The 12,004-nt window shown below is 39.7% G+C and overlaps 1 protein-coding gene across 1 annotated transcript in view; it reads left to right on the top strand.

The window, feature by feature from the left end:
• LOC144673105 (uncharacterized) overlaps window positions 1–12,004 on the top strand; it is a 158,928-nt gene that overhangs the window by 48,285 nt on the left and 98,639 nt on the right. Inside the window, exons 33-42 of the mRNA XM_078535094.1 lie at window positions 293–634; window positions 5,068–5,130; window positions 5,336–5,428; window positions 6,834–6,890; window positions 8,021–8,362; window positions 8,593–8,652; window positions 8,941–8,997; window positions 9,559–9,618; window positions 10,292–10,348; window positions 11,479–11,820. Of these exons, the coding sequence (XP_078391220.1) occupies window positions 293–634; window positions 5,068–5,130; window positions 5,336–5,428; window positions 6,834–6,890; window positions 8,021–8,362; window positions 8,593–8,652; window positions 8,941–8,997; window positions 9,559–9,618; window positions 10,292–10,348; window positions 11,479–11,820 (1,473 nt within the window). The remainder of the gene's footprint in view (window positions 1–292; window positions 635–5,067; window positions 5,131–5,335; window positions 5,429–6,833; window positions 6,891–8,020; window positions 8,363–8,592; window positions 8,653–8,940; window positions 8,998–9,558; window positions 9,619–10,291; window positions 10,349–11,478; window positions 11,821–12,004) is intronic.

Genomic DNA, 12,004 nt, shown 5'->3' with positions numbered 1-12,004 from the left:
ACACGTTTTCATTACGATTTTCCACTCTGTTACTAAACTGTATAATTTCCACTTCAAGCTGCTCGCAGGCTGAATACTTTTCAATTCTATTACAATCATTGCCAAATATTGTGAAAAGATTGGCCCTTGCTTACAGAGCTCTTTATATTATTAATGTTTCAGAGCGATATCATGAAAAAATTCATTTGAAGCATTCTCAAATGCTGACTTGCTGCTGTCACATTTATGGTCCCCATTGGTTAGTTCATGAGTGTCTCATATGTTCTCCTACATTTCTCCTTTTCTCTTACAGAGCTCGTCTGCCATGGCAAATGGTCACCCTGGATTAATGAACATACACCTTCTGAGGACAGCCCAGGCGATTTTGAATTGCTTGATCCCAAAGATAATGAATACTGTACCTTCCCTACTGAAGTAATCACTAACATTCAGTGTCGATTTGTTGATCAGCCTGAGAGACCAATAAGCGAGTCACCAGACAATGTGACATGCGACAAAGACAAAGGGCTCACCTGTGTAGTCTCTAAAAGTGCTTTCGAAGAGAAAAGATTTTGTTTTGACTACCAAGTTCGCATTTGCTGTGAGCCAGTGTCACCAGTGAGCACAACGAGCACCAGTACAACCTCCACTTCGGGTAAGTGAGAAACTTATTTACAAGTTAATAATATATTCAGGTTAAATCAAACTTGCTTAATAACATAAAGCAGATAAAGAAATCATAATACCTAGTGAGTAGCTGTACTTACCAATTTCCCCAATATTTGTGCCTTAATATCAATAATGTATCTCAGTTGTAAAATTCTCAATACTGTAGGATTTCGTTCACACTGGGATGCTTTTCTCATTTGCAACTTTCAAGAAATCTCCATCCATTCATTCAGTCTTGTACACGCTTTCTTTTCGAAGTAAATGGTTGAAAATTTACTCAGATCTGAATCATCATTCAGTTTTGTAAACTTCACTTTTGTAACAAGATCAGTGTGTTGGTTTTATGCCCACAATATATAGGAAAGCTATGGTATTTACATTGTGGTGCAGTGGCTTTCATTATTCTTCTTGTTCCTCAGAAGGGTTGACTACAATAGTGAAACCAACTAAAACTGGGTCCACTATTGGCTCCAGACTGGGTAAATAACGGCCTCTTTTGATAAACAGCAGCAAGACCAGGAAAGAAGTGAAATAAAAAGTTAGTGCTGGAAAAATTGAGCAGGCCCGGCAACACCTGCTGGGTGTTTCCAGCACTTTCTGATTTTGTCTCAGGTTTCCAGATCCACAATATTTTGCTTTTACTCAAGTGAAAGAGTTGATCTTCTTTCAGCACACACTAGAAGTTCATCACTTCACCATGGGTAGATACTGTGGCCTTACTTTCCAAAGGGAAATGGATGAAATTTTTATTCCATGAATGAAGGTAGATCAGGGGCCATGGCTGAGGGGAACTGAAGTGCGCAGCATCTTTCACACCAGTGCGCCAATCTCAAATTCACCTTTTAGGCCATGTCAGTCCATTCAATCATGTGGACCTTATGTGGGTGGAAGTGATTGAATATTTGTAGACATCTGAATCCAGATGTAGATTTTAAACATCATATTTGCAACAAAGCCAATAAAATAAATCTTACAGTGCCTTTATGTTTATGCTATGGGTTTGAATATGGGCATAATTTTACTGCCCCATTTCGGTCGGGGTGATGATGTGGGGGCATAAAACGGGGCAAGCCGTTCAAAGCTCCATTGACTTTGTCAGGAGTGCAAAATCCCTCCAGCATAAAATTCTGGCCTATGTTTGTTGTACTCCAGAAGTAATCACTACAGCAGTGAATCCAACTACAACCAGGTCCACTACCGGCTCCCATCCTCTGAGTGATGGCTCCTTTTGATATACAGGAGCATACGCCAGCTGTCTTGTTTCAACATCTTCCAGATATTTAGCCTATATCTGCCAGAGTGAATTGGTTGTCAACTGAACTACCTGAATGAAGCTCAATAAGAGTCTGCACAGGAGGAGAAATGTTGTAACTATTTTTGTATATACATCAATCTCTCCTAGTATCAATTGATCACCAACTTTTACTGAACTTTATCTTTAAAAAGCACCCTGACATTTTAATGAAATGGAAAATCTGCATTGCAAGTTGATTCTGATCCCCTGGATTTTTTTTATCAATTGCAGTAGATTCAGTAACATATCTTGTCAAAGGATGCTTCCTTTGTCATGATGTGATTGTTAAAATTCTTCATAAAAGTATACACTGGACCCTTTTGCCAAATTCCACTTTCAGCCAATGCCAGTATATTTTGTGCAATCTTGTAGGCACTTAATTTTATTTAGTTTAAAAATTTAAAAGCTTCTGAATCTGCAGATAGATTTTTCAACATCAGGTTTGGGAAGAAAAACACATTAGAAGAGTCTAATAGCGGGAATAAATAGGTATTTAGGTTCTATTGTAGTGTTCTAACATTCTATTCATCGTTCTTCAAAAGGGATTACTAGCACAGTGAAACCAACCACAACCAGATCCACTACACAGACTTACAACAAAGATATATCCCAGTGAAAAAGAAGGATTCTAGGAAGGGGATAAAGCAACCATGGTTAACCAAGGAAGTTAAGGATAGTATCAAATTGAAAGGAAAATCAAACAATGTGGCAAAGATTAGTGCTAAGCCAGAAGATTAAGGAACTTTTCAAACTAACAAAAGATGAAAAAAAAATGGAGAAAATAAACTTTGAAGGAAAACTAGCAAGTAATATAAAGAACAGACAATAAGAGTTTTTTTTAATGTATAAAAATGAAGAGAGAGGCCAAAGTGAAAACAGGCCCCTTAGAGAATGAGGCTGAAGAAATAATAATGGGGAACCAGGAAATGGCAGAGGAGTTGAATAAATACTTTGCATCAGTCTTCACGGTAGAAGACACTAATAGCATTTCAAAAATACTAAATAATCAAGGGCAAAACGGGAGGAGGGAATGAATAGAATAACTATCACTAGAGAAAAATCACTAGGGAAACTAAAGGGTCTAAAGGCCGATAAGTCCCCTGGACCTGAAGGGTTACATTTAAGGATATTAAAGGACGTAGCTACACAAATAGTGGATGTACTGGTAGTAACCTTCCAAGAATCTTTACATTCTGAAAACGCCCCAGAAGACTGGGAAACTGCAAATGTAAAGCTCTTATTGAAAAAGGGAGGGAGACAAAAACAGGTAACTCTAGGCCAGTTAGCTTAATATTCATAATTGGGAGAATGTTAGAGTCTATTATAAAGGATGTAATAGTAGAGCATTTATAAATGCATAATATAATCGAGTAGAGTCAGCAAGGCTTCATGAAGAAGAAATCATGCCTGACAAATTTATTAGAATTCTTTGAGGAGGTAACAAGCAGGATAGTTAAAGGGGAACCAGTAGATGTAATATGTTTGGATTTCCAAAAGGCGATCGATAAGGTACCGCACATAAGGCTACTTAATAAGATAAGAGCCCATGGTGTTGAGGGTAGTATAATAGCATGGTTAGAGGACTTGCTAACTAATTGAAGACAGACAGTTGAGATAAGCAGGGCATTTTCAGGATGGCAGCCTGTAACTAGTGGAGTGCCACAGGGATCAGTGCTGGGGCCGCAAGTATTTACAAGATATGTTAATGACTTAGATGAGGGAAGTGAATATACTATCGCCGAGTTTGCGGATGAGACAAAAATATGTGGGAAGGTGAGTGATGAGGATGACACAAAGAGCCTACAGAGGTATATAGACAGGTTAAGTGAGTGGGCAAAACCTTGGCAGATGGAATATAATGTGGGAAAATGTCAGGTTATGAATTTTGGCAGGAAAAGTAGAAGAGCTGAATATTATTTAAATGAAGAAAGACTTCAGAAAGCTACAGCACAGAGGGATTTGGGGATCCTCGTGCATGAATCCCAAAAACTAACATACAAGTTCAGCAGGTAATAGGGAAGGCAAATGGAATGTTGACATTTATTTCAAAGGGAATGGAGCTTAAAAATAAGGAAGCCTTGCTAAAGCTATACAAGGCACTAGTTAAACCACACCTAGAATACTGTGAACAATTTTGATCCCCTTATCTAAGGAAAGATAGACTGGCATTGGAGGCAGTCCAAGAAGTTTCACGAGGTTGATTGCGGGTATGGAGGGATTTTCTTATGAGGAGAGGTTGAGTAGGTTCGGCCTGTACTCATTGGCGTTTAGAAGAATGAGAGGCGACCTTATTGAAACCTATCCTAGAGGGCTTGACAGGGTAGATGCTGAGAGGTTGTTTCCCCTTGTGGGAGAGTCTAGCACCAGAGGGCATAATCTCAGATTAGGGGTTGCCCATTTATGACAGAGATGAGGAGGAATTTATTCTCTCAGAGGGGAGTGAGCCTGTGGAATTATTTACTGCAGAGGGCTATAGAGGCTGGGTTGTTAAGTATATTCAAGGCTGAGACAGATTTTTAATCAGTAAGGGAATCAGGGGTTACAGGGGAAAGGCAGGAAAATGGAGTTGAGGACTATCAGATCAGCCATGATCTCATTGAATGGCGGAGCAGACTCGATGGGCTGAATGTACTACTTCTGCTCCTATGTCTTATGTTCTTATGGTCTACTGGTCCCACACCAGGTGAGCGATGGCTTTGTTCAGTGGTAGCAAGAGAAATAAATAAGTCAACCAGTTTCAACAACTCCCACAGACAAGAAGCCCATTATTTCACCACTTCTCGATAATGGGCCCTTTCTTTTCAAAGGGAAATGATTGAAATATTTCTGATTGAAACTTGAAAGAGTGTTTATGTTAGTTTTTGTTTTACTTGTCAATGTGTGAAGAAAAGGAATCTAGTTATTATGGAAAAGGTGCTTGATGGCCAGCATGGACAGGATGGGCCGAAGGGCCTGCTCCTGTGCTGTATAACTCTATGACTCTATGACTACTGTGGTAGTTAAAAGTAATGTTTCACCATTCGTTATTCTCTAGAAATAATAATATAACCTAATGGTAAAACTATCTTCATTCTGCAAAATTTGGAGTTTTCTCTATTGATCATGAATGTTTCACTTTTGTTCAGCAGAGACAACTACACCAAGAGCAACAACCACCACTTCTGTTAGTGGGAAAACTACTACAATAGGTAAGTGAAGTTTTCTTTCAATATTTACCAGCAAGTCTGCTCACACTTTTCTCAAATTCACCTTTCAGACAATGCCAATCCAGTCCAGTCTAGTGAGCAAAAATTGTGGAAAATTTAAAGACAATCGCCCTTCAGACAATTTTGTGAATGTAACATTTGAAGTAAAACCAATGATAAAACTCCATAGGAATAATTAATTATTCAGGTTCTAGTTCAGATTATTGTTCTGGTCCTTCAGAAGGGGTCACTACAACAGTGAAGGCAACTACAACTGGATCCACTACTGGCTCCACACAAGGTGAGTGATGGCTCCTATTGATATAGAGTAACAAAACCAGAAACAAAAGCCATCTTGCTTCAACAACTCCCAGGCAGTGGGAGGACATTATTTCATTCCCTGTAGCAATTTAGCCCATTCCTTCAAGAGGAAACTGGTTGAAAATCAACTGCTTGAATGATCCTCAATCAGAGTGTGAGCATTGAAGAGAAATGTTGTGTCCATGTCTATGTACGCCTCTGTTCCTCTTAGGCTCAACTTGCTTCCCAACATTTACTGAACATTTTAGAAATAATCCACTGACATTTAATGAAATGTAAAGTATGCACTGGTCGATGAGGATACTGTACACAATTTACATTTCCTAGAGAATCATTATCAAATCTTGTCAAAGGATGATCCTCTTGACATTGTATTATTAATATATTTCCCTTTTCTTCTTTTGTCCAGAAGTTTGAAATAGTTCTTTTGAAACACAACTGATTATGCAAATGTTGTCTTTCCCATGCTTTTGCTGATATTTTGTTTAATGGAAAGAAAGAGAAACAAGCTCATTTTTATTATTGCTGTGGTTTAGAAAAAAACCTTTTCCTCATATTTTGTACACTAGTATTAATATGATAACCTCCTGGTGGAACTTGAATACTGTGGGATTTGAAATTGAACTTCAATGGTTTTGATTGTTCTTCTTGCTCTTCAGAAGTGACCACGACAACAGTGAAATCAACTCCAACCAGGCTCACTCCCGGCTCCACACCTGGTGAGTGATGGCTTCTTTCGATATACAGTAGCAAAACCAGTGACACGAGCCGTCTTGTTTCAACAACTTCCAGACAGTGGAAGTCCATTACTTCACACTTGTCAATATTTAGTCCAGAACTTCCAGAGTGAACTGGGTGATAACTGACACGTTCAGACGAAGCTTCATCAGAATGTGCACATGAGGAAAAATGTTTTATACATCTTTCTACATGCAACGTTCTCTCATAGAATCTAATTGCTTACCAATGTTTACGGAGCTTTTGTTAAATAGTGGCCCCTCATTCAAATAATCTGGAAAATGTGCATTAAACACATTGATGGTTATGTGCAGCATCTTTTTCAAAATCCAGTAGTTTCAATAACATATCTTATGAAACATAGCATGGCAGGATTGTTGATATCCTTCCATTTTCTTCCCTCGCCCTGTAACTAAAAAGAAAATTTTGAAAGAAAATCAAATATGCAAATATTGATTTGTCTTTCTCCTGTTTAAGTTTGGTCCCTTGTACGTGAAGTTAGTTGAGGTAGTCAGTCGCTGTTGTCAATACTTTCCTCATTCTTTATGCCTTATTGTCAATTAAATAACCGAATGCTGGAAGTCTATTAATGCTACTGAATTTGCAGTCAGAGTGCAGCGGTTTTCAATGTTTTCCTTTTCCTTCAGAAGTGACAACTCCATCAACCGTGACAACAACAGTGTCTAGAGCCAGTTCGACAACTGGTAAGTGATGCTTTCTTTCAATATCTCCCTCTTGCCTGTTAGACAATCCCTTGGGTTCGAGGATAACTTGCTTCCATTCCGGTTTGAGGAATTCTATCATAGCAGTTAAGTCCAATGCAGGATCTGCAGGTTCTGGCACATGCAGAGCAGATGGTGTTTGGAGGGTCGTGTAGATGACTTGTTTGGAGGTGTGTGTGCTCATTCCGATGACTCGAGTTTGTCTCTGCGACAAATCTCTTGATGTCTTCCCAAATGCAACGTCTCCATTTTGGTCAGTCAGAGGCCAGGGCCTCCCATGGATCGACAGGGAGGTCTGAACTCAAGGGTAAGCTTTGAGGACATCCCGGAAGAGTTTCCACTGCCCTCCTGGGAGTCTCCTGCTGTGACCTAGTTCCAGGTAGAGTAGTTGCTATTGGAGTCTGGTGTCAGGGATACAAATGACATCTCCTGCCCAGCAGAGCTTGTTTTGAGTAATTGTCACCTTCCTGCTGAACATGTTGTCTTGGGAGAGGATGACCTTTTTCTCAGGTTTGTGATGCTGGATCCCAATTCTCATTTCAATTACTCTTACAACTGCGCCTTGATCAACCTTCATACAGGTCATGCAGGTCCATCAGTTCAGTTCTTTAGACCCAAAACCAATTCCTTGGGAAGGGATTATTTGAAAAGTTCAGTATTCTCAATCTGCAGACAATGGCATTTTCACAATTACAAAAACGCTGTTGTGATTAGTTCTCCCAGAAGAGTTTTTCCCCATCGGAGGAATTACAGAATGAATGTTTTAAGAGTTTTAACTGCAAATTTGGACACTCCTCCCCACATCTGTCTCCTTTAGTTGCTAAATATTCTCACACACATTTTCATTAAGATTTTCCACCCTGATACTAAACTGTATAATTTCCACTTCAAGCTGCTCGCAGGCTGAATAATTTTCAATTCTATTGGAATCATTGCCAAACATTGTGAAAAGATTTGCCTTTGCTCTGGTGTTGATATCATTAATGTTTCAGAGCATTATCACGAAATAATGCATTTGAAGCATTTTCAGATGCTGACTTACTGCTTTGACATTTATGATCCCCATTTTTGAGTGTCTCATCTTCTCCTACATTTCTCCTTTTCTCTTACAGAGGTCGTCTGCCATGGCAAATGGACACCCTGGATTAATGAACATACACCTTCTGAGGACAGCCCAGGCGATTTTGAATTGCTTAACCCCAAAGATAATGAATACTGTTCTTTCCCTTCTGAAGTAATCACTAACATTCAGTGTCAATTTGTTGATCAGCCTGAGAGACCAATAAGCGAGTCACCAGACAATGTGACATGCGACAAAGACAAAGGGCTCAACTGTGAGGTCTCTAAAAGTGCTATGGAGGAGAAAAGATTTTGTTTTGACTACCAAGTTCGCATTTGCTGTGAGCCAGTGTCACCAGTGAGCACAACAAGCACCAGTGCAACCTCCACTTCGGGTAAGTGAGAAAGATATTTGGCAGTTCATAATATCTTCATGTTAAATCATACTTGTTTAATAACATAAAGCAGATAAAGCAATCATGATACCTAGTGAGTAGCTGTACTTAGCAATTTCCTCAAGATTTGTGCCTTAATATCAATAATGTATCCCAGTCGTAACATTCTCAATACTGTAGGATTTGGAATTGGAATTCGGTGATTTTGAAAGTTATTTTCTTGTCAGCAGTGTCAACAACAAAACAGGAAACAACTACCACACCTGTGACTGAGAAAACTACTACAGCAGGTAAGCGATGTCTCCTTTCACTATTCACCAGCAAGTCTGTTCACACTGGGATGCTTTTCCCTTTTGCAGCTTTCAAAGAATCTCCATCCATTCATTCAGTCTTGTACACGCTGCCTTTTGGATGTAAATGGTTGAAAATGTACTCAGATCTGAATCATCATTTAGTTTTGTTAACTTCACTTTTGTAGCAAGATCAGTGTGTTGGTTTTATGCCCACAATATATAGGAAAGCTATGGTATTTACATTGCGGTGCAGTGGCTTTCATTATTCTTCTTGTTCCTCAGAAGGGTTGACTTCAACAGTGACACCAACTACAACTGGGTCCACCACTGGCTCCAGACAGGGTAAGTAAAGGCTTCTTTTGATAAACAGCAGCAAGACCAGGAAAGAAGTGAAATAAAAAGATAGTGCTGGAAAAATTGAGCAGGTCTGGCAGCACCTGCTGAATATTTCCAGCACTTTCTGCTTTAGTCTCAGATTTCGAGCATTCACAATATTTTGCTTTTACTCGAGTGAAAGTGGTGATCTTCTTCAGGCACACACTAGAAGTTCATCACTTCACCATGGGTAGATACTGTGGCCTTACTTTCCAAAGGGAAATGGATGATATTTTTACTCCTCGAAAGAAGGTAGATTAGGGGCCATGGCTGAGGGGAACTCTTGTGTGCATGAGTGTTCACACCAGTGCACTGTTCACAAATTCACCTTTTAGGCAATGTCAGTCCATTCAGTCATGTGGACCTGATGTGGGTGGAAGTGATTGAATATATGGAGACATCGGAATCCAGATGTACTATTTTACACATCATGTTTGCAGCAAAGCCAATAAAATAAATCTTACAGTGGAACACGATTAGCCTTTATGTTGTATTGCAGTGGGTTTGATTATGTTTCTTGTCCCTCAGAAGTGACCACGACAAGAGTGATATCAACTGCAACCAGCTCCACTCCCGGCTCCACACCGGGTGAGTGATAGTTTCTTTCGATATACAGTAGCAAAACCAGTGACACGAGCCGTCTTGTTTCAACAACTTCCAGACAGTGGAAGTCCATTACTTCACACTTGTCAATATTTAGTCCAGAACTTCCAGAGTGAACTGGGTGATAACTGACACGTTCAGACGAAGCTCGATCAGAATGTGCACATGAGGAAATATGTTTTATCCATGTTTCTGTATGCACCGTTCTCTCATGGAATTAACTTGCTCACCAATGTTTACAGAACCTTTTCTTAACTAACGGCCTGAAATTTACATAATATGGAAAATGTCCATTGCACGTTGATGGTGATAGGCAGCATCTTTTTCAATGTCCAGTAGTTTCAAATTCATATCTTATCAATGATGTTCCGCTTAGAATGCTGAGATTGTTCATATTCTTCCATTTTATTCTTTCACCTGTAACTTTAAAGAATATTTTTGAAACAGAACCAAATATGCAAATATTGATTTGTCTTTCTCCTGTTTAATTTGGTCTTTTGTACTTGAAGTTTGTTGAGGTAGTCAGTCGCTGTTGTCAATACTTTCCTCATTCTTTATGCCTTATTGTCAATTAAATAACCGAATGCTGGAAGTCTATTAATGCTGCTGAATTTGCAGTCAGAGTGCAGCGGTTTTCAATGTTTTCCTTTTCCTTCAGAAGTGACAACTCCATCAACTGTAACAACAACAGTGTCTAGAGCCAGTTCTACAACTGGTAAGTGATGCTTTCTTTCAATATCTCCCTCTTGCCTGTTAGACAATCCCTTGGGTTCGAGGATAACTTGCTTCCATTCCGGTTTGAGGAACTCTACCATAGCAGTTAAGTCCAATGCAGGATCTGCAGGTTCTGGCACATGCAGAGCAGATGGTGTTTGGAGGGTCGTGTAGATGACTTGTTTGGAGGTGTGTGTGCTCATTCCGCTGACTCGAGTTTGTCTCTGCGAGGAATCTCTTGATGTCTTCCCAAATGCAATGTCTCCATTTTGGACAGTCAGAGGCCAGGGCCTCCCATGGATCGAGAGGGAGGTCTGAACTCAAGGGTAAGCGTTGAGGACATCCCGGAAGTGTTTCCACTGCCCTCCTGGGAGTCTCCTGCTGTGACCTAGTTCCAGGTAGAGTAGTTGCTATTGGAGTCTGGTGTCAGGGATACAAATGACATCTCCTGCCCAGCAGAGCTTGTTTTGAGTAATTGTCACCTTCCTTCTCAACATGTTGTCTTGGGAGAGGATGACCTTTTTCTCAGGTTTGTGATACTGGATCCCAATTCTCATTTCAATTACTCTTACAACTGCGCCTTGATCAACATTCGTACAGGCCATGCAGGTCCATCAGTTCAGTCCTTTAGACCCAAAACCACTTCATTGGGAAGGGATTATTTGAAAAGTTCAGTATTCTCAATCTGCAGACAATGGCATTTTCACAATTACAAAAACGCTGTTGTGATTAGTTCTCCCAGAAGAGTTTTTCCCCATCGGAGGAATTACAGAATGAATGTTTTAAGAGTTTTAACTGCAAATTTGGACACTCCTCCCCACATCTGTCTCCTTTAGTTGCTAAATATTCTCACACACATTTTCATTAAGATTTTCCACCCTGATACGAAACTGTATAATTTCCACTTCAAGCTGCTTGCAGGCTGAATAATTTTCAATTCTATTGGAATCATTGCCAAACGTTGTGAAAAGATTTGCCTTTGCTCTGGTGTTGATATCATTAATGTTTCAGAGCATTATCACGAAATAATGCATTTGAAGCATTTTCAGATGCTGACTTACTGCTTTGACATTTATGATCCCCATTTTTGAGTGTCTCATCTTCTCCTACATTTCTCCTTTTCTCTTACAGAGGTCGTCTGCCATGGCAAATGGACACCCTGGATTAATGAACATACACCTTCTGAGGACAGCCCAGGCGATTTTGAATTGCTTAACCCCAAAGATAATGAATACTGTTCTTTCCCTTCTGAAGTAATCACTAACATTCAGTGTCAATTTGTTGATCAGCCTGAGAGACCAATAAGCGAGTCACCAGACAATGTGACATGCGACAAAGACAAAGGGCTCAACTGTGAGGTCTCTAAAAGTGCTATGGAGGAGAAAAGATTTTGTTTTGACTACCAAGTTCGCATTTGCTGTGAGCCAGTGTCACCAGTGAGCACAACAAGCACCAGTGCAACCTCCACTTCGGGTAAGTGAGAAAGATATTTGGCAGTTCATAATATCTTCATGTTAAATCATACTTGTTTAATAACATAAAGCAGATAAAGCAATCATGATACCTAGTGAGTAGCTGTACTTAGCAATTTCCTCAAGATTTGTGCCTTAATATCAATAATGTATCCCAGTCGTAACATTCTCAATACTGTAGGATT

Source organism: Cetorhinus maximus, unplaced genomic scaffold (genome assembly GCF_964194155.1).
Source record: "Cetorhinus maximus unplaced genomic scaffold, sCetMax3.hap1.1 HAP1_SCAFFOLD_271, whole genome shotgun sequence".
NCBI lineage: Eukaryota > Metazoa > Chordata > Chondrichthyes > Lamniformes > Cetorhinidae > Cetorhinus > Cetorhinus maximus.
The sequence above is the reverse complement of the archived record's forward strand: the minus strand, read 5'-3'. Positions and strand labels throughout refer to the sequence as shown.